Source organism: Callorhinus ursinus, unplaced genomic scaffold, assembly GCF_003265705.2.
Source record: "Callorhinus ursinus isolate GAN/ISIS: 27379988/994484 unplaced genomic scaffold, GSC_fseal_2.0 scaffold25, whole genome shotgun sequence".
Classification (NCBI taxonomy): domain Eukaryota; kingdom Metazoa; phylum Chordata; class Mammalia; order Carnivora; family Otariidae; genus Callorhinus; species Callorhinus ursinus.
Window position 1 is genome coordinate 30,596,331 of NW_027397087.1, and position 22,782 is coordinate 30,619,112.

The 22,782-nt window shown below is 38.3% G+C and overlaps 1 protein-coding gene across 10 annotated transcripts in view; it reads right to left on the bottom strand.

Annotated features, from left to right (window-relative positions):
• Positions 1-5,053: 5,053 nt before the first annotated feature.
• Positions 5,054-22,782, bottom strand: part of DENND4A (DENN domain containing 4A) — a 144,917-nt gene continuing 127,188 nt past the window's right edge. For 6 of the 10 annotated variants that reach the window (XM_025884611.2, XM_025884612.2, XM_025884617.2 and 3 more), the window contains 10 exons: positions 20,380-20,474; positions 18,924-19,099; positions 18,683-18,829; positions 17,178-17,376; positions 16,686-16,940; positions 15,414-15,531; positions 15,264-15,290; positions 14,636-14,798; positions 14,408-14,472; positions 5,054-6,445 (listed from right to left, as the gene is read on the bottom strand). In XM_025884611.2, the coding sequence (XP_025740396.1) occupies positions 6,309-6,445; positions 14,408-14,472; positions 14,636-14,798; positions 15,264-15,290; positions 15,414-15,531; positions 16,686-16,940; positions 17,178-17,376; positions 18,683-18,829; positions 18,924-19,099; positions 20,380-20,474 (1,382 nt within the window). In that variant the 3' untranslated portion in view covers positions 5,054-6,308. The remainder of the gene's footprint in view (positions 6,446-14,407; positions 14,473-14,635; positions 14,799-15,263; positions 15,291-15,413; positions 15,532-16,685; positions 16,941-17,177; positions 17,377-18,682; positions 18,830-18,923; positions 19,100-20,379; positions 20,475-22,782) is intronic. The other 4 variants (XM_025884613.2, XM_025884619.2, XM_025884616.2 and 1 more) reach the window with 1 other exon arrangement.

Genomic DNA, 22,782 nt, shown 5'->3' on the forward strand with positions numbered 1-22,782 from the left:
CGGAGTGGCCAACAACCTCTAATGGGAATGTCATCTGGGACTGAACATTATCTTTGGAAACACCAGCAGCTCGTTGTGGATTAAGAATCTCACCTCTGGAGGGATAGAGTTCCTACCCCTGACTGATGTTGGCAGCTATCGTGTGGAGGCCAGTAGGAAGGACCTCTGAAGCTAGAGGGTTTTCTGAGAGAGAACTTGGGGGTGAGGGCAGGTGCAGTCACCCATGCTCACAGTCCCTGATCATTCCTGAAGGGCTGCTGATCCAAAGATGCAGGTGTGGTCTGCACTGCACCCCCTGGCCCCTGGCCCAAGCACACGCTGCAATTTGCTGTCCCCTCTTTTCCTGTTTAAAACATGTTTTTTTTTTTTTTTAAATCAGGTTTATAAACATTACAGGTCCAGTTATTGGTGGGTTTACAGAACTAAGACTATAGGAAAAAAAAAAGTATAACAGGAATCAATTATCATTACACATCATAGTCCAGTAAAATGTGTACCAGTATTTTATAGCTTAAAAGGACTACCTTAGCTCTTATAGCTGCATTTCTGAAAACTGAAATTAAAATAAGTAGCCCAAGAAATTAAAATTTATACATCGCCCTTGAATTGGAAGTAGGGGAGATATTAGGGAAGGAAAACTACTCTAAGGGCTATTTAAACATATGTACTTACTAGAAAATCCAAGTTAGTGTTGTCTCTGCCAAGTGGTCACCTTGAGGGATTAGACACTCATACAAAGCTCTCCTGTCTCTGCTCCTCCAGCATATTCTCGCCTAACAGTGACAGCCGCTACTAGTAAGAAAAGGAGTCATTTTAAAAAGAGTCCAAAATCAGCAGAGCCAAGTCTGGTTTATAAAGTAAGAGATCCAGTGGGGTAATATTATTTTTGTGTGTCAACCTAGAGATAGGATTATAAAGCAAGATGACTGATTTCCTGTGCGGCTTACAAGTGGATCTCCAGGCAATTACAGCGGAGAAATTCCAAAAATGCTTAACATGATGACAACATGGTGAGATAGAGAATATTACTGCTTCCAATAGTTAGTGTAAAGGACTTTTGTGTTTTTAAAAATTGTGTGGCTATTTAAAACTTGCATGTGGAAATTTGAAGTGCTTGTATATTAAACACCACTGCTTGCTGCTTTTACTAACATTAAGGGACACATTCGAAATGAAACAGTGCTATGTCCCTGGTTTCAGAGCAGAAGGAGCTCAGGTGATTAGATTATGATGGTAAATATAGCTTTAATTATGAGAGGATTCATTGAAGATTAGAAGATAGCAGGACAGATGCGATGTAAAAAAAAATTTTTTTTTTGGTGTTGAAGGGCTATATTCAAAATACTTCAGTCCATAATCCATCTCTTAAGATGGGCTGATTAATGGCCTCCCTGCCCCAGGATTCACATTCTTTGGAAATGACTTCTATTAAATTTCAATAAATTGTGAGTCCCAGTGGTATTTTATTTTGCAAACATGGATGAGTTCATCTCTATCTAGGTCACTTGGTCAGAATGCTCGAGAAGACGACTACGGAAACATAGTCATTCCATATTCTTAGTTATCCTCACGGCTGCTGCTGCACTGGCCGCTCTCCATGTGGCATGACCCAAGAACAGGAGGACAGAATGAGACAGAAGGGCAATCCCAATGCCAAACTGCGCATCTGCAGCCAATTCCAGCTAGCCTCAGGGATGCCACCTCATAGCCTGGGATCCGATGCTTTCCCCCAGAATGACTGATGAGGAGTACTGGGCAGTGAAACATTTTGTTATGAGAAAGTGCTGGACAGACATTTCATGATTGAAGTCAACTCTAATGATCTAACATCCCATTCCCGATTAGTTTGCTGGATGTCTGGCATTTCGCTTTGCTTAGAGAGGAAGGTCTGATCACATCACACTACGACAGAAAGGATCAAGTGAAATGAAAACCGGGTCTTGATGGATGAATAAGAAGTCACCGGGGTGGGAGGAGAAAGGAGACTTCAGGGAGATGGAAACCTTATGTAATTTTTAAAAGATCCATTTGTTATGCTTGGAAATGAAATTTTTTGTTATATGTTTATAAATCTATAATTATTAAAATTATGCTGTTGTAGGGTGAAGGATCATCTTAAAATGTCAAGGTAATGGTGAGATGATCCTCTCATTTGATAGGCAAAGTGACCTATCTAGTCACATGGGACAGATCCCAGGTCACTCGTTCAGCCTTAGGGTGCATGAACTGTCCCACGGGGGCATCTCAGCTGGAGGACAGCGGCTGCCCAGATGACGGTTTCATCCCTCTGGAGGTTGCATTTCCTTGACGACCCTGGTGACAGATTTGGGCCCAATTTCTAAAAATGTGAACCTCTCCCTGATTTAATGGGTTAAAGTTCTATACAGTACTACAAGAAAAAAAGATTCCTTCCAAACTTTTGAAAAATGGTGTTCTGTTTAAATGTTTACATGGTAAAATGGTTGCTTCCGTCAACTGATCTAAAAATGTTTTTATCAAATTTATAGGCTTGGCCTTTGATGACACTGTTTATATCTTAATTAAAATTTATTTAAAGATTGAGTACCAAAGGGGGCAGGAACCGGATTTAGTATTTAGGGCACAGCCTGGTAGATACATTTGAAGAACTGGCTGGCCTTCCTTGCCGAAGAATACCCTTGGGGTGGGATTCCTTTTTTGTAGGAGGGTCCCTCCCCTCTCCCACCCCCAGGTGCCACTTGCAATGTGTTTTGGGACTGGTCGCCATGAAAGGTGCAGCGAGGGCTCACGATGAGAGGGGTCACTAGAGCCGAGCAGGACCCTGGCCTAAGGCTGCCTTTACAGCTAAAGGCACGCTTTGGGTCTTCAGGCCCTGTTCACTGTGATGAGCAGGCAAAACCTGAAGAATTTCATTTACCGAAAATTCTGTCAGTTGCTCCAGTGGTTTCATCACAGGACGATGTCTGATAAAAATCTATACAGACAAAAGGAGGGAGCCATGCAAATGACAGCAACCGGGGCAAGGCCGCAGAGACATCATCAGTAGAGTCTGTCACCATCTCAGAGAATAAGCACAGGGACACAGGCTTTTCGTGTAAGAGACAAATTCCTGTAGTCATTTGTGCATGGCTAATTTTTGTAAACAAAAATAATTGAGCCAGCAAGTGTACTTGCTTTGAGGCCAGAGGAAGAGGCCAGTATAAAGGGATAAGAAGAAGAGAGGAAGTGTGAGAATATTAAGAACTGACTGGTGTTCCTTCCGGTGTGCAGAAGTGAAGGCAATTCTGAAAGAAAACCGTATCCAAACCGGAAGGGCAGAGCAGGCTAGCTCTAGCAGAGGAGGGGGTCCAGGGCTCTGGTAGGGGCAGCCTGCCCTTTCCCTTGCTGCTCTGAAATAAAGTGCCTAAGAGCAGCTTTCAAGTTCTAGTGGGAGAAATAAAAATAAACCTGGGCCATCTCACATTACCATACAAACGGGTCTCCTCTAACTGTATACTTACAGAAAGAAAACATCATAGCCCTCTCTGTACACCAGGCTAACACTTGCTAGTTGCACTAAAGTAGCATAGTAATTAGCAGCATAAAGTAAAACAAGTATTTATCACCTAAAATGCTGAACCAACATCTTCTGGGGCCATTTCTCTATATCCAAAAATGTAAAAACATATTAAAAAAACTTAAAACAAAATAAGCTGGCAGTTTTACAGAGTTTTAAAGCATGCCCTCCCTCCCCGCATCCTCCAAAAAAGAAATCAGGGGGAAAAAAAGACAAAAATCAGAATATGAACAGGCTGCTAATTCCTTATCTGGCAGTAGGAGGGAAAAGTTGAATATCAAAATAAGATACAAAATACAAATGTATGACATTCAAAACACCATGGGAGGAAATAGTATACAAGTTATACCAGGACACAGCATGGTTTATTTTCCACTATTAAACATATAAACAAAACTAAGAGTAAGAAAACAAGAGACAGATAATGTAGCAAAAATGTATTTCTCTCCAACACGATTGGCCATGATTCTTCAAAATGTATCCTCAACAGAGAGAAAATCAAAGAAAAGTTTAGAGTTATTTTAAAGGATGATCTAGATTTTAGGTTTCTTTCGAGCAGTGTTCACCGCTTTCTATTCATGTTCTGGGTTTTAAAGACTAAATTTGTACAAATAATAGTCCCTAGGGATTAAAAGTGGGGAGGGGGAACTCAACCAAAAGCAGAAACAAAACTTTGTGTGTGGGGTGGGGGGAAGGAGATAAAAAATTATACTCACTTTTCCATTTGAGTTTGAACCAGAAAGGATGGGCTTTACCTCACTTTTTTTGGTCTGCTATTTGAAATCCATCCGCTATAATTCCTACATATAGAGTGTGTTGAAGAAAAGTTAAACAACTTCCACAAACAGTAAAAGCTGTTCCTCTAAGGGAAAGAAAAACATGCACCAAAAACCAGAATAGAACCCCAGAACCCTATTTGGAGGGAGGTTTGTTGCCAATGCCCATAGCCTCCCCTATCAAATGTTTCTCTCATTTGACAATTTTCAAGTGATTTAGGGAACAGAAGACTCCGTTAGAATGTGAAACCTGGATATGAATAGTAAAGGAGAAGATTGGAGTTGTATTTACAAAGGAAAGGCATATATATATATATATATACGTGCATAGCACCAGATTTTTCAAGTAAGCAAGTTCAGCGTCAAACTAATCTGAACCAAAATTTCACATTTGTAAACTCTCCCCCTTACTTCCCCAGTGGAAAGCTGTGGAATGTGTCAGCTTGATGCTATTCACTAATGGTGTGAACTCAAAAGGTAGTTTTTCTGCAGCTGAATTGATTCGAAGTCTCAGATATCCCCAGTACAAGTGTGCTGCACTCTACTGGCTTTACAGACCAAATCTGGAACCATCCATTTTTTCCTTCTTTGAAAGTGTCTAGAGAATTCCTTCATTCGTGACAATGTGTGCAACCATACACACACACATACTGATAATCTATAAATAATTCTAACAGCCAAAGGATACTTTTTATCAGAAATTACCCAAAGAAAGTGATTTTTGAAATAATGGGACTAAAAATATTTTTTTAGAGTCTCTTTAATACCCTTGGTGCTTAAACATTCAATTTATTGTCTGATTTCTGGATATTTCTGGATTTTAGATTCCATAAACTTCAGATTCTGAAGTCTTATCGAAAAAGCCAAGTTCCTCAATATGGGAAATTCTATCTGGCTGTACTTTGAGAGTTATTGTTTTTCTACTTTTGAAAAAATATTTTGAATATTTTATATATATATATATATATAATATTAACAGAATAACCCAGGAGGTCATATTCCAGATAAATATGACACAATCTGCATCATCCCCAATATTTTAGATATTAAAATAAGGGTAAAATTTGGAATAAGTTGTCTGACATATTTCCCAGCATGTAGCATATTAAAATTTAAATTGATATTTGGTTTTGTAAGCTATCCCTGTGTACTGTATGCATCTGTTAGTGATAGAGAAGATTTTCAAATCATGGTATATTGAACCTGATTTTGCAGAAGCAGACTTGGAACCTTTCCGGCTCTCCTTCCACAAGGCTCAATGAGTCAGTGTGGGCAGTGCACACCTTTGCTTTCATTCACTCACTGCGGTCAGGCTTAACGGTACTAACATGCAAGCCTAGCATAACACGGACACTAGCACTGACGTTTCTGAATCATTCCCCCAGGTAATAAAAATATATAGATAAGATAGATAGATATACATTTAGAGATCGGCAGCTGTACTAATTACTTCAAATAGCAGCAGACAAGGAAAATAAGCACTTAATCGCTTGCTTCATAAGTTTAAGTTCGTTTTGTTTGCTATATTAAGTTTAAAAATTAAAAAAATATCAACTTACTATAAACAATTTAAAATATGTATAATACAACTTCATGGTCAAAACATTTGAATAGTCTATGAAAACAGGAAATACTTTGATCTTACATTTGTTTAAGTTCCATACATGATTTTTCAATGTGTCTCTTCCAAGAGAAACCATGAAACGGTTGTCTTATTTTGAGAAGTAATTTTGTTTTAGGGATTTCCTCGTCACAAAAATAATTACTTGTTACAGGAGAGTAAAGGAAAAAAAAGGAAATGGGAAACAAAATGGCTTTCTCCTCACTTGTCACTCTTCTCTTTTGAAAACATTCTGTACATAAGCTATCTGGACTTTTGGAACCATTTACAAATGCATTTCCAAAAATTGAAGAAAAAGAGTTGAGAGTCTTCAAGTGTTATTTTATACATGTGGACTATACAATACATATTGAAAGTATACACACACGTGCATATCTTAAAGATAAGGTTCTCCAAAAGTTTTTCGACATTCCATCACCCCTGTACTTGGTGGTCTATCACAGTTGTGTGTACTCTTGACTTGACTAGGTGTGAGGCGATCATATGCCATCTTGTATTCTTTATCAAACGCATCTGCAAAAATTCACAAGGAAATAAGGGCATTCAGCAATTTATACTCGATATTAACAACAATCACATTTTTGTAATATTACAGAACTAGAAAATTAGAGGCCAACAAGAAATCTCTAGGTCACTTCTGCCAACTAAAAGACTACAGAATTTCAGAGCCCAAACAGGGGCCTTAAAGTCCTTAGCATTTTATTATTTTTTGTTTTTTGAGAAAGAACATTTTTATTTTTTATCTTTTAAAGATTTTATTTATTTATTTGACACACAGAGAGAGACAGCACAAGCGGAGGGGAGAGACAGAGGGAGAGGCAGACTACCTGCTGAACAGGGAGGGAGCCCTATGCGGGGCTCTATCCCAAGACCCTGGGATCATGACCTGAGCTGAAGGCAGACGCTTAACCAACTGAGCCACCCAGGCGCCCCAGTCCTTAGCATTTTAGAGCTAGATTAGACAGACCAATGAAATTTAAAGTTTTGAGATGCCTTCTTTTTAAGATTCTTTTTTTCCAAATTTAAAGATTGTGGTAAAATACATATAAAATTTACCGTCTTAACCATTTTTATAGTTTGATGGTATTACAAACCTTCATAATGCACAACCATCACCACCATCCATCTCCGTAACTCTTTTCCTTCTGTAAAACTGAAACCCTATACCCATTAAACAATAATTCTCCGTTCTCTCCTCCCCTCCCCTGTCAACTACCATTCTACTTCTGTCTCTATGATTTTGACTACGCTAATAACTGTATGATTGTCTTTTTGTGACTGGCTTATTTCATTTAACATTATGTCCTCAGGGTTCATCCATATTGTAGTATGTGCCAGAAGTTCCTTCTTTTTTAAGGCTGTATAATATTCCATTGTGTGCATAGACCACATTTTGCTTACTCATTCGTCCTTCAATGAACACATGGATTGTTTCCACATTTTAGCTATTATGAATAATGCTGCTATGAACATGGATGTACAAATATCTTTTCCAGATCCTGCTTTTAATTCTTTTGGGTATACACCCAGAAATGTAATTGCTGGATCATAGGAAAATTCTATTTTTAATTTTTTAAGGGAATTGCCATACCATTTTCTAAGCAGCTGTACCAATTTACGTTCCCAACAATAATGTACAAGGGTTCCAATTTTCTAAATCCTCACCAACGCTTGTTATTTTTGTTTTGTTTTGTTTGATAGTAGCCAGCCTAACAGTTGAGGTAGAACCCCACTGTAGTTTTGATTTGCATTTCCTTAATAATTAGTGATGTTGAGCATCTTTTCATGTGCTTAGTGGACATCTGTATGTCTTCTTTGGAGAAATGTCTATTCAAGTTCTTTGCCCATTCTGAATTGGCTTGGGTTTTTTTGTTGAGTTTTAGAAATTTAAAAAATCTATTCTGGATATTAATCCTTCATCAGATATACAATTTGTAAATATTTTCTTCCATTCTGTGGGTTGCCTTTTTACACTGCAGATACCACCTTTTGATGCACAATATTTTAAATCTTCATGAAGTCCAATTTTTGTATTTTTTCTTTTGTTGCTTGTGCCTATGGTGTCACATCCAAGAAATCAATGCCAGATCTAATATCATGAAGGATTTTTGTCCTGTTTTCTCCTGAGAGTTTTATAGTTTCAGATCTCATATATAGGTCTTCAATCCATTTTGAGTTAATTTGTTTTATAAGGGGGCCCAACTTCATTCTTTTGCATGTGGATATCTGGTTTTCCCAGCATCATTTGTTGAAATGACTGTCCTTTCCCCAGTGGTGCTCTTGGCACCACTGTCAAAAATCATCTGACCGTATATGTGATGTTTTATTTCTGGGCTCTCCATTCACTTCCATTGGTCTATATGTCTGTCTTTATGACAGTACCATGCTGTTTGGATTATTGTAGCTTTGTATTAAGTTTTGAAATCAGTATTGTGAGTCCTCCAGGTCTGTTCTCTTTTAAGATTTTGGTTACTTGGGGTCCCTTGAGATTTCATATAAATTCTAGGATAGGTTTTTCTATTTTTGTAAAAAACATCATTGAGATTTTGATAGGGGTTGCATTGAATCTAGAGACTGCTTTGGGTAGTACTGATATCTTAAAAATACTGGTCTTTCAACTATATGAAAATGGGATGTGTTTCCATTTATTAACGTCTAATTTCTTTCAGCAATGTTCTGCAGTTTTCATTGTATAAGTCTTTTGCCTCCTTGGTTGAACAAATTCCTAATTATTTTATTCTTTTTGATGCTACTGCAAATGGAATGGCTCTCAATTTTATTTTTAGGTTATTCATTGCTAATAGCAGAAATAATGATTGATTTTTGTATCTTGATCTATCATGCAACCTTGCGGAAATCATTTATTAATTGTAATGGTCTGGGTGGTTTGGTTTTGTTTTTGGAGTGGAACAGTGAGGGTTTTCTATATATATAATCATGTCATCTATGAATAGAGATAATTTAACTTCTTCCTTTCCAATTTGGATGCCTTTTATTTCTTTTTCTTTCCTGGCTGCTCTGGCTAGAACTTCTAATACCGTGTTGCCTTGTTCCTGATCTTAAGGGGAAGCCTTTCCATTTTTCACCATTGAGTATGGTGTTAATTTGGGGTTTTTCATAAATGCTCTTTATCAAATTGACGACGTTCCCTTCTATTCCTAGTTTGTTGATTTCGCCAAATGCTTTTTCTGCATCTACTGAGATATGTGTGTCTTTTTCTTTTTTTTTAAGATTCTATTTTTAAGCAATCTTTACACCCAATGTGGGGCTTGAACTCACAACCCTGAAATCAAGAATTGCATTCTCTACTGACTGAGCCAGCCAGGTTCCCCGGAGATATGTGTGTCTTTTATTCTATTAATATGGGTTACATTGATTACATTGATCGGGTTTTGTATATTGAACCAACATTGCATTCCTGGGATAAATCCCAGTTGGTTGTGGAACAGAAACCTTTCTAAATATTGCCAGATTTGGTTTGCCAGGATTTTGTTTTATTAATACGGGATATTGCTCTGTAGTATTCCTTTCTTGTGATGTCTTTGGTAATATTGGCTTCACAGAATGAGTTAGGAAGCACTCCTTTTTCTTCTACTTTTGTAAGAATTTGTGAAGGACTAATGTCTTAAATTCAGGCTGCTACAACAGAATACCAGAGACTGGGTGGCTTAAGTGATGAACATTTATTTCTCACAGCTCTGGAGGCTGGAACAACTAAGATCAAGGCTACGGTAGCATTATCTGGTGTCTGGTGAGAGCGCTCTTCCTGGTTTGTCTACGGCTGTCTTCTCCCTTTATCCTTAACGTGGCAGAGAGAGGGACAGCTCTCTTCTTCTTTTAAGGATATTAATCCCATTTTTGGGGGCTCCAACCAAATGATGTTATTGCTTCCCAAGGGCCCTACTTCCAAATACCATCACGTTAGGGCTACATACGAGATAGATAGGACACAAACATGAAGTCCATCACAATTAGTGTTAATCCTTCTTTAAACATTTGATAGAACTCACCATCTGGTCCTGGGTTTTTCTTTCTGGGAAGCTTTTTGATTATCAACTCAAACTATTTACTTGTTATAGCTCTATTAAGGTTTTCTATTCTAGAGTCAGTTTTGTAGTTTATGTCTTTGTAGGAATTTGCCTATCTCTTCTGGGTTATGGAATTTGTTGGCATATAATTATTTATTGTACTCCCTTATAATTCTTTTTATTTCTGGAAAGAATATCCCCTTTTATTCCTGATTTCATTAATTTGAGTCTCCTCTCTTTTTCTCCTAGTCTAACTAAAGATCAACTTTATTGATCTTTTCAAAGAGCCAACTTCGATTCTAATGAGTTTCTCTATCTTTTAAAAATAGTTTTTCCCAATTTTTTCTTTATTTCATTTATTTCTGCTGTAATATTTATTATTTCCTTTCTTTTGCTTGCTTTGGGTTCAATTTGCTCTTCTTTTTCTGTTTCATAGGTTATGTAGGTACATATAAGTTCCTATATGATTAATTTTCCAGTTGAACATTAGAATCATTTGTCAAGTTTCTTATTTTTAATAGTTTCCAGTGTTTCATAACCATTATAGTTTTTTTTTAAAGATTTTATTTATTTATTTGACAGAGAGAGAGAGACAGCGAGAGAGGGAACACAAGCAGGGGGGAGTGGGAGAGGGAGAAGCAGGCTTCCCGCTGAGCAGGGAGACCAATGCAGGGCTCGATCCCAGGATCCTGGGATCATGGCCTGGGCCGAAGGCAGACACTTAACAACTGAGGCACCCGGGTGCCCCTCACAACCATTATAGTTAAAAAACAAATATTCTGGGCACCTGGGTGACTGAATCGATTTAAGCATCTGATAATTGATTTCGGCTCAGGTCATGACCTCAGGGTCATGAGATTGAGCCCCAAGTCCATCTCTGCACTGGGTATGGAGTCTGCTTAAGAGTCTCTCTCTCCCTCTGCTCTCCCCCCCTGGCCCCAGCCACGCACATGCACAGCTCTCTAAAAAAAAACCCCCAAACCAGAAAAACCCCCAAACCAAAAAAGCACAAATATTTACAACATTCTGTCCAAAGCCCTCTGGTTGCAATTTGAACCCATTCATTCTTTTCCTTTTTATTTTTTTAACATTTTATTTTTTTTGAAGAGTTTTATTTTTTTATTTTTTATTTATGTGAGAGAGAGAGCACAAGAGAGGGTAGGGTCAGAGGGAGGAGCAGACTCACTGCTGAGCAGGGAGCCTGATGTGGGACTCAATCCTGGGACCCCGGGATCATGACCTGAGCCGAAGGCAGTCGCTTAACCAACTGAGCCACCCAGGAGCCCCTCTTTTCCTCTTTTTAATGGAAAGTGCAGCTCAATACATTCATACAGTATTTATTTACAAACAAAATTATAGGTTAAACACAGTTATGCTTCCATTAGCCTTCTCCATCAAATAGTCCTTAATTCTAAAAAAGTTTTACCTTTCTTACTGGAACTTGTCCAGATTTTTCCACCTTTATTTCAACTAGGAAATCTATGACTTAAGGTAACTTCTGAGTACAATGTTCCTCGGTTATATTTTTCTGGGTCATATTTTTTTCCAAACAAAGATACCAAACACTGATCTCTTCTGGGCTCAGATTTATAGCTAAAATGTTCAAAAGCCACTTAGTGTAAAGCCAATTTCCAATTCCTAGCTTTTAAATGAGCAGATTTATTTTCTTTCTGACCAAATCAGTCTCTTTGTCCTTTATTTTTTTTTTAAGTTTATTTATTTTTTTAGTAAACTCTACATCCAATGTGGGGGCTTGAACTTATGACCCCCAAGATCAAAAGTCACAGGCTCTTCCCACCTAGCCAGCCAGGAGCTCCTCTTTGTGCTTTAAATGTTGGTTTTGTTTAAAAATGTCAAACCTAAGCCACCACCTGGTTTCACTTGTATTCTTGCATTAGCTTCTTAACTGCCCTTTTCACAATCTGCTGGGTTCCCACCCAATTTGTTCTCCATAGACTAGAGATCCTGGTAAAACATATATTCGATCATGTCTCTCCTGCCCAAGAATCCCCCAGATGTTTCTCACTGCACTGAGGATTCCGTCCAAAATACCTGGCAGCGCCTATAAGACTGCATAATCTAGTTCCCACCTGTTTCCCCAAACTCATTTCACCCCACACTCACTCCACCTTTTCTCTTTGAACCCTCTTTTCCCTGGCCTTTTGGTTACTCAGAAATGCCAGACTCTTCACTTCAGGGTCTTCCTGCAAACTTTAAAGTTTGTTTGTTTTCTCCCCCACTCATATTCTGGCTAAATTCTCAACTTAGTGCCATTTCCTCTGAAGCCTTCCTTATTTTTAAACTTGTCTGGCCCTGAGGCACCTTAGACTTGGTTCCCAGACACATTCTCCACACTCCCTCCTGGTCACAATGCACTTTAGGTACCTTCCCCTATGGTCCAGTCTGCCTCTCAGCAGAAGCCTCCATAAATAAACCCTTTAACATCCCGGTTCTCCCTCCATCAGTCAGTCCATCCTAATACCAATTACTTACTCATTTACATTTGTTTTCAAGTTTGCTTTTTTCCCCCCTTCCCATTATTGTGCTAATCTCCAATCCTTCCCCTTGGGTTTCTAAATTCTCCTTGGGCATCAACTCTGGGTCTACACAGAAAGTGATAGTTTTTTGAGGGACACCCAACATATATAGACGGTGAAGAGCTTTGCACCCAGAGAGGACCATAAAGGACAGGCCATAAGAACTCAGATGCTTCCAGAAACCTTCAAAGAATTGGCAAAGGAAGTTACTATCAGGTCTGTCATCAAACAGAGAGTCAGAGGAAAAGGGCTCTTGGACTCATGAAATGGTAAACTCCTTTAAGGTACCAGTAAAAGTACCTATGTAACAATCTCCAAGCAGCTCTAATAGAGGAGGAATAAAATTTTGCATGGGGGTTAGGGTCAGGAAAGAAGTTATTTGTAAATTTGGCTCTGGTTGGGGAAGGGGTGCTTAACAGCACCACTGCAGGGGGCATGTAATCCTTGTTTTGGCTACAGCAAAGTGAATGACGGATTGCTGAGATAAAGACAAGCCTTTCATACTCTCCCTCACTCACCATTACTTTAGGGGGTCAGGAAACTTATTTTAAAGTTTAACTAAATTTGACTTTTCTATAGAATGTGCTCAGAAAAGGCTAACCCTTTTAGATAATGAGTACATAAAAAATACTACCCCTATCTAGTAGTTCTGTTCTGTAAGATGCTTGCCATCTCAGCCATACGTATCATTGCTTCTGGATTCCATAGTTCCTCTCTTGGCATCAAGACTGACAATTCCCAGTGACACAGGTCACCTTTGGTCAGAAGGCACCTGATACCCCCTTGAGATACCCAGTTAGGGATGGCTGCTCTAAGCCCTCTACTTCATTCACTAACTCCTACTCTTTCCCACCCTTTAGTGAACTTGTTGGGAAGCCAGTACTGCAGGCAGTGCCCTGTTCTCTATTCATGTTCCAGATGGTCTGGCTGAGCAACCTGTAATAGGGCATAAACTTATTATATATTGTCATCATTTTGAGGGGTGCCTGGGTGGCTGAGTTGGTTGAGGGTCTGACTCTCTCGGTTTCAGCTCAGGTTATGATCTCAGGGTCCTGGGATCAAGCCCTGTGTCCTGCTCCGTGCTGAGTGGGGAGTCTGCTTCTCTCCCTCTGCCCCTCCACATGATCTCTCTCTCTCTTTCAAACAAGTAAATAAATCTTAGGAAAAATAAAAAAGAAAAAAGTCAACGAAAGTGTTGACTAGCGCTAAATAACCAGATATGTTTTTGTTAAGACAATATACAGTCACCTAAAAAGTATGGCCAATTACATATTCTCTCTTACTTGGGAGTGGGTTTACTTAAGCAGGGCACCCACGTTAGATACCAGTCAAGTCAGAGGACTTATGTGTATCATTATCACTTTCATCAACTTATTCACATTATAACTTTTCAGACAAAATGCCAAAACTCTGCTCCAGTCTCTCAATGCCTAACAGCCACCCCTTTCTTCCTCTTTTCTACCAGGGGCTATTTCCGCCCTTTCCTGAGACTTAGAAATGGCAACTTAAAGGGAGCCCAGCACAATCACTGGGAGAAGGAGACGATCAATCAGAAAAGTTTGGGCCCTCCTGAAATAGATATTTAGCTACCTTACATCCTTCTGAAATGACAGCAGTCCCTATCTCATAGGGCTTTTGGGAGAATTACAGGAGAGAATACATGGGAAGTACTTGCTACAATGTCAGGTACACAGTAGGCCTCAAAAAATGTTAGCTTTTATCATTTATCATTGATATAATATGACCAAAGTATCTATTACATTAAATTTAAAAAAATCAAAGGAAGAATTCTTTTAATATATTAATATAATTTAATATTAAAATAATAATAAAGACTACCAATATAAAAATACTTTGAAAATGATACCATGATATATAAACATTACATGTTAGATATTACGCTGGATTACCTATATCAATGTTTTCTCTTCCCAGGGCCACAAGCGAGAGAAATAGTATTTCTCTATACAAACTCCTAGGGGGGGAAAGGAGTGGAGAAGATATTACTATTCATATAATCTCTACATTCTATACAAAAATATTTATGCTAATATAAGCATGAAGTAATCAAACAAATTACTAAGCCAATAATATGAATCTGCTTAGAGGAACAATATATTCATTTAAGACAGACTTACCTCTGTCTTTTAAAATGAGGACATTTATTCAGTGTCTCTAAAATTTGACTCATTGGTCCATAGACATCATTCATTTTAATGCTTTTTACCATATTTTTCAATAGTTCCTGGTTAAATGAATTATCACCTTTTTGCAATAAATGGACCATTGGATACTTTTGGGCTGTAAAAGAACAAAAGAGCAGATGAAGGAAAATGTTCTATGTGTAAAGGACAATATAATTGAGCAGCAACTGATAGTTAATCAAGAAGCTACAAAGCACTAAAAACAAATTAAGGGCAATAGATAAAGAATAGAAATCTAAGGATGAGAAAGAAAAAAAGGAAAAAAAAAAGACACATAATGATGAAAACAGGCTTAAAGCTTTCTGTGGCCTCAGATAGACAAAAACTAAAAATGCAGTTTTCCTTAACACAGCCCCTGGAGGAAATTCTCAATCAGCAGCCTGGCATGGAAACAAATATGTAAAAAGAAGAAAGTGGGACAAGCAATGGGCTAAAAGCAAACTCCACAAAACATAACCCCTCCAGCACATACATAGCACCACTCAAAACAAAACAAAACAAAAGAAAAAAACCCTTGGCCTCCATGGAAGATAGCACTAAAAACATCAAACTTAACACTCACTCTCAAACAAAAGAGTACGATTTTGACCTGTAAGACAAAAAGTAGTAAAGTAAAATAAAAGTTAGTTATACATTAGTTTACTATTGCTATTTAAAGCAAGTACAGATTACTCTTACACAGACGAAGTCAGCATTCTATGATAGCACTTACTGTGGGCATTCCAGAGGATGTACAAGGGCTGTCCCGGATCCTGATGTAATTTCATATTGTCCCATAACATTTGTATTAAAACATATTTACTATCCTCAGACATACAGTGGCGAGGAATCTGTGTTGAAGAACAAATAGATATTCATTAATGATCCTTACCTGATAAGGTTTTGTAAATATAAAGATCCTTATATGTGTGCGAGAGAGAAAAGAGAACAGAAAATGACTGGTTTGTATGCATTTTATCTCGAATGAAGGAAGATGGGCTGAATTGAAAACCTAATGATCTCTGAAGTAGTTTTTTTTAAGATTTTATTTATTTATTTGAGAGAGAGAGAGAGTGCGCGCACAAGCAGGATGAGTGGCAGAGGGAGAGGGAGAAGCAGACTCCCTGCGGAGCAGGGAGCCTTGATGCGGGGCTCGATCCCAGGACCCTGGGATCATGACCCAAGCTGAAGGCAGATGCTTAACTGACTGAGCCACCCAGGTGTCCCTCTGAAGTAGCAAATTTAACCAAATACTTAGATCAGTAAGAAAGGTACCACAAAAGGCTAACCTTAACCAGCTTATGACTGAGGGTCCCCAGAAAAATGAATCCAGGAGCCTCATTCTACATCAGTCCAAGACCCTACCCTAGATAAGTCACTGAGTTGACCTCTTGGTCATTCATTTGTCATGTGCTGAAAATCCAAACCACATGCACAATCATAGACATGAGTACAAGCAGGCAGAAAAAGTTCCTGAGCTTAGAGATGTTGCAATTTAGTGGTGGTGATGAATATGAAGAAATAAAACACTTTTATATAACAATGGATCAAAAATACAAGTAAACATATAGTTGTTTACTAGTTAAGCAAAAACTCAGAGTAAAGGACTGAAGAGAATGGTAGCACATGCCAGAACTAGGAATTACAGACATCCTCCTAAACATGTGCAAGGCTTGTTTTTCAAGGAGGTATGAGATATAAGTGGGGCCAAATCACAAACTCTTCTGATAAGAGTCACTGAAAGTTTCTTCTTGAGGTTATAACAAAAACACAGCCCATTTTGTATCAATTTTACAAGAAGGCTACAAAACACGGTTTTGTCTTACTGCTAGGCTGTAAGAAGAAAAACTATCTGTAAATGCAACAAAAACAATTTTATTGATCTAATGATTTAGATAGTTATTTAAAAAACTTCACATAAAAATTACTTTTTTGTCATTGAGAATATGCAAATATTACAATAGTGACGGTAGCATTGCCTTTTAGTTAATTTTTATTTTCATACCTTTGAATACTTGTTGCAATGCTCAGAAGAAAGAATCAATCCAGGTAAGTTACTGGGTAAGTCAAGACGTCTAAAATACCACACAAGGTTCCAAAACACGATTGGATGATGGTCCACAAAGTCTGCCACTGTTATTGCATGGTCACCTTCATTTTCCAGTAAGCTTTCAAGCTCCTTCCAAACCACTAAAGGACTAAGATATGGAACAGTGATAGGATCTGGACTGGGGAGGTGCCACTCTAATCCTAAAGAATCCTGTTGAATAAATAAAAAAGCATAAATGGAAAATACAAGATTGATGATACTAACAATTTAAAAAATTCCTATCAATGATTTCCATATAGGTAGAAGATACTAGAATTGTATCATGGGACTAGAAACTCTTTTTGATATATTATAAAATTGAAGCTAATAAGGCTATATAGGACAAGGGGAACAAAATCGTATGTAAATCATCAATGTCCAAATTTTAAAAAACACCAAAATACATACGGTAGCTCCTTGTAAAGTAGTTGGCAGACTGCCTGTAGGAATGAGCTTCTGGCCTCCAGTGTCTTCCTTATCCAACGGGCCGTAAGTACTAACACTCCTGGCCATTGGAAATATTGGACATTTTGACACAGCTGTTTTTGATCTATCAGCAGGGATCTGAATACTTCGGGCATATGTATTTTCCAGCAGTTTAGATTTGCTTGGGCATTGAAAAAAAAAAAAGTGTATCATTGTCTAGATTTACTTTATTTCATCTAGAACAACCAGATCTTTAGAATCAGAGCTGGATACACAGCAAAGTAAATCAAATAAAGATGTTAGTCAGAAGTCGGCTGGGGAATAGGATGTATTTCTAAGTAGTCTAATCATGTTAAATTTCCTTTTTATCCAGTGAACTTTAAATATTCAAAAGTCATTAATTTATTAAAACATTTAGTGGACAACTGTTACACATCAGGAACCCCAGTAGGCGCAGAGGATACAAAGCAGAAAAAATAGGCACCTATTCCTTCAGGAGTCACAAGCTAGGGGGACCCAGTCAGAGAAAGGGCTCCACTAATCCTACGATCACACAGATTTGCGGCTGTGCTGCCTAGGCACTCAGGACCAAACGGGTCATGCCAGCTGACCAGTACCCCACAGGCATGTTTTTCCTGCACATGCAGTTGACAATATGACTTCACCTGCCCCGTTATGTGTATGATGTATCTGGCACTTCTCCAAAATGGAGTCAATTTCTGCATTTGTTTTAAGTGTAAATTCACTTATATTAGGCTTACTGTAAAGTCTTACTTTGATTTTACAGTTCCTCTATCAGTTCTAAATGTTTTCTCAGGTTATTAAATATCCTAAAGTAGAAGTAAGTTAGGACTGATTTAATTCCTAAAGAGACAGGGATAAGAGAAAGATGTTCACTGTAAACAGGTGTTCTACAGAATTTTTACTTTTTTTTTTTTTTTAGGTAGGCTCCATGTTCAACATGGGGCTTGAACTCATGACCCTGAGATCAAGAGTCGCATGCTCTACCCACTGAGCCAGTCCGGGTGTTCCAGGTGTTAAGTTTTACTTTGAAAACACTAGTAAACATTATCATATAAGAATTCTACAGCTTAAACTCTGGGGATTCATAAAGCATAAACTATAACTGTTTAAACATTTAGGTTATTAGAGAATTTTAAAACTTTTAATTAGGGGAAAGAACTTAAGATTATGAATCTATTATACATGGAAATTTGAGAGAGAGAGCGCGCACACGTGTGAGCAAGGCAGAGGGAAAAGGAGAAAGAGAATTTCAAGGAGACTCCATGGCCCAGCGCAGAGCCCGATGTGGGGCTCGACCCCATGATCCTGAGATCATGACTTCAGTCGAAATCAAGAATCGGATGCTTAACTGACTGAGCCACCCAGGCGCCCCTAGAAATTTTAAATGGTCGGCTGATTTTTCTGTCATTTTCAGAAACATGTGTAATACATGTTAAAATATAGTTCCACATAATTATAATTACCTATTGAGATCAAAATTCCCTTGAACAGAGATAACAGATGTGTCAAGACCAGAGGCTGATGTTGAGATACAAGACTGCCTTGTCTGAGTTGAAAACGAGGATGGAAAGTGCATATTTTCCGTAGATGGGCTTGACTTCAGAAAGTATCTGCAATGTGAATTAAAGGAACTTTTTGAGAAAAGAGGTATTCTAGGAAATATGATCCTTAAACATGAAGGAAAAAGAAAGCACAAATCATTACCTTCCAGGCCGTCTTAAATCTCTTATTTCAATATTCAGAAAGGGCAAGAAAAGATTGCCACAAAATGGGCATGTAGTATTGAGATTTGAATCATCTGCTGTCCAGCCAGCCATGATTTCCTCATCATGGACGAGACAATCACATGTTCTACACCGAGAACAACTTGAGATAAGAACCTATGGGAGAAAACAGCACTTTATAAAGCGAGCCTGTTGGAGATATTATGAATTAAAAACCACTTCAATCCATAAATCTATTAGAAAACTAAAAGTCAGAAGGATTCAGAAGTTACAAACAAACAAAAAATAGATTACATTCAGCTAAATCGATTTCAGAATTTCTCCCTGAAAGGGAACCTTGCATTTAAGAAAGGAAACCTTACCATTAAATTACTACAGAACCTGCCATGGTTTGATTAGTGAAAAAGTAAACCCAAGCATTAATTTGCTAATACCCAAAATAGGTATTCATAATTACATATTATGGGTCTGTGTGCTACTCATACATAGTGTGGTCACCAGACAAGTGTGGGTCCACAAACTCTTCGATTTGTGGTAAGTAAAGAAATTGAGAAGAGGACTTAGAAACCTTTAAAGCAATTGGTCATTGCTGCAATATCTAACTTTGTAATCAATACACATTTTCACAAGAGTATCAGCCAGGACAGACTGGAAATTAAAAACCCCAACAAAACCCTGGTCTGTCACTAACGACAGTTTAAGAAGTATTGCTATAGATGAGTGTAAATGCTGTCACTACATGAATAAAATATAGAAATTCCTGAAGCCACGAGAAACTTCATCAATTGTAATATCCGTGCTCATCATTTATTTTCCAGCCACATGCAAATCTATTTTCCAAGTTTACACAAACTGGCCTGAAAAAGCAACACTCACAGATGTAATTTGGAAGCCATTTTTATACAAAAGTTTGGGAAAACTTTTAAAGTGTAAAAGCATAACTCTTTTATTGTGAAAAAAAGAGACACACAGCAACATCTCCAGCAGATACCCACATCAAACTGATACAAAAAATGAAAAACATGATGGGCAAAGGGGACACAAATGCCAAAACAGCTCCATGTCCCCTCATCATAAAAGTGTGCTTGCATAGCAGAATTGGTTTTTAAGAGGTTCAAATGTGAAATAAAAGTTCAAAAAGAACATAGAGATAATCAGGGAAATTAGAAATACTGAAAATGGAAATGCTTTTGTACACTGATAAATCCCAAAGGAGGCGTGGGACTTTCCTAAACAGAAGTGAAGCAGTATGACCTCGGTATTCTGAAATACTGGCTATTTTACGTTTATTCAGCTGCAATATACACTCTGAAATTTTCAGAAGCTACATATTTAACTATTTATTACTCTACCCCTGACCATGAGTACGTAAGGAACATAAGTTCTAGAAGTAGTATAAGTAGTACAGGAAGACGCTCTTCGGATTAAAACTGTACCTCCATTGCATAGTTCTGGAAGATATTTGTATTACTTGTGTTGCAGGAAGATGCCACTTCTGATTTCCCAGGTAAGGCAAACTTTGACAGGGATCCTGTTCATTATTAAAAAACAGAGCAAAACCATTACAATTAATGAGAAAGGATATGAAAATCTTTTACCTCCATAAATTCTGATAAAATGTCCAACTGTTTTATTCAAAATAGCAAAGGTAATTTAAGAAAAAAAACAAAAAAGGCATGCATTTTTGTTTTGAGTACAAACTTAAGGAAATGTGCTCTGATTCTACAGCTTCCCACAGGCTGGGGGTGGGAAGCCCTAGCTTCATTACTCACTTACGAAGTACTTTGTGGATACAGGCTACCCACTTATGAAGTTACTTTGTAGGTACAGGCTCATCACTCACTTATGACGTACTTTGTGGGTACAGGCTACAAGGCATTCCAGTTATTTTAATTACTAATTTGCTGTTCTCTTTTTCCATTTTTAAAATACAAGAATGTGTTTAGTTCTAAGGTCTAAAACATATAAAATAGCTAATTTTATTTCCAATCATAAAAAGATTTACTGGCAGTTCTGTCTTCTCAGGATCTTTTAAGATCTGGTACAGTAATCTTGTTCTTAAACATGAGGAAAGAATTTCCCAATATATTCTTAAGAGTAATGAATATTAGTAGGTATTAAAACAACAACAAAAACAACAAAAAGTAAGGGGCGTTCTGTGGTCAGATCAATTGTTGACAATGGCTATATCTTGTTAATAAAACTAGAGGTAATCTACTTTTTTCTCAGTAGTTACTAAATGTTACGAATGAACACTTATATTTTTATAAAGTAAGGGTAAAAAAAATAAGTAATGGGATAAACTACCAGTTCACAAGAAAGAGAGAAGACAGGAAAAAACATGTTAAACACCAAAAGGCAGAAGAAAAATTATTAAATTTCCTTACTACTTACAGCCCACTGACAAGTCCTTGAGGTGGGCAGAGTGACTTTCCTTTAGGGACTCAACTGCCTGGGTGGTGACACTTTGCTAAGGGCAAAAGGTAATCCTAACCCGCCCCCCGCCCCCCACACCCCACCATTCCTGTAAGTCTACTTTAACATATAAAAATTCCTTTGGAAACTTCCTTTATCTCTACCTGCCCCCCTCCCCCGCCCCCATACACGTTGGCAATTATCCCCCAAGTATACATCTGAAGGGTCTCACTGAGTAAGGGACAGGCGGGGCAAGGTAGGGAGAGATAGGTAGGGGGCTCACAGAAAACCCAAAATGCTGAGGCATAACAAAACCAGAGATAAGGGAACAAACCAGACCACCCTGCCCTGGGCGTCAGAGGTGGGGTCTAATTTAATGGCAGTCACATTGTGACCAACAAAGAATAATGAGACCCTAAAGAAGAAGTAAGCCATTAAAGATGTCATCACCAGCCCTTACTCAAACCAAGACGTCACAAGAATGTTAAGGCCAGGGCGCCTGGGTGGCTCAGTTGGTTAAGCGACTGCCTTCAGCTCAGGTCATGATCCCAGAGTCCTGGGATCGAGTCCTGCATCAGGCTCCCTGCTCGGCAGGGAGTCTGCTTCTCCCTCTCACCCTACCCCCTCTTGTGCGCGCGCGCTCTCTCTCTCTTTCAAATAAATAAAATAAAATCTTAAAAAAAAAAAAAAGAATGTTAAGGCCACAAGCTCCCTGGTCAGTTCTAAATAAAAGACTGTCAGTGGAGGCCCATGTTGGCAACCCTGGTGGGACCCCTGTCACTTCTAAGAGCTTTTTTTGTATTCTTGCTTAATAAAACTTTTTATCACTTTACTCACTCTCCTTTGTCCACAAGATTCATTCTTCAACTCCGTGAGAAAAGAACCTCTCTCTCCCTCTTCACAATCATAGGGATGCAATCAGCATAATCCAGACTAATGGCCTGATTGCTTCAGTAAATAAATGAAAATGGTAAGAAAAAGCTAGCTCTAGAACTACCACCACTGGTCCTAGGCCCGTTTCACAGATGGGTTGAGAGGGACAGTGAGGGCTGAAGCCTCCATCAACCTGTAAGCTGCTTACAGCTGGTGGTAATTGCAGTACTTTCCCTGGACGGTTCCCCACAACCCTCTGTAATCCATGTCTGCTAAAGCTAGTTCAGAACTCCTTTCTTGTACCTTCTATCAGGCTTGACTAATGAAATCATTTATGTGGGCAGCCTCCCTTTCACATCTAATTAATCTAGAGCACAGAAGATTCACTTTAATAAATATGAATCAGGTTGTGGGGTTTATTTCTTAGCACAACAAATTGCTCTTGTATGTTAAAAAAAGGGGGGGCGAGCTAATCACTCGATTTCTTCATGAATGGATGACAAGGGGGAAAAAAAGAGGGAACAAAGAGGAAGTTAACAGACAATATTAGC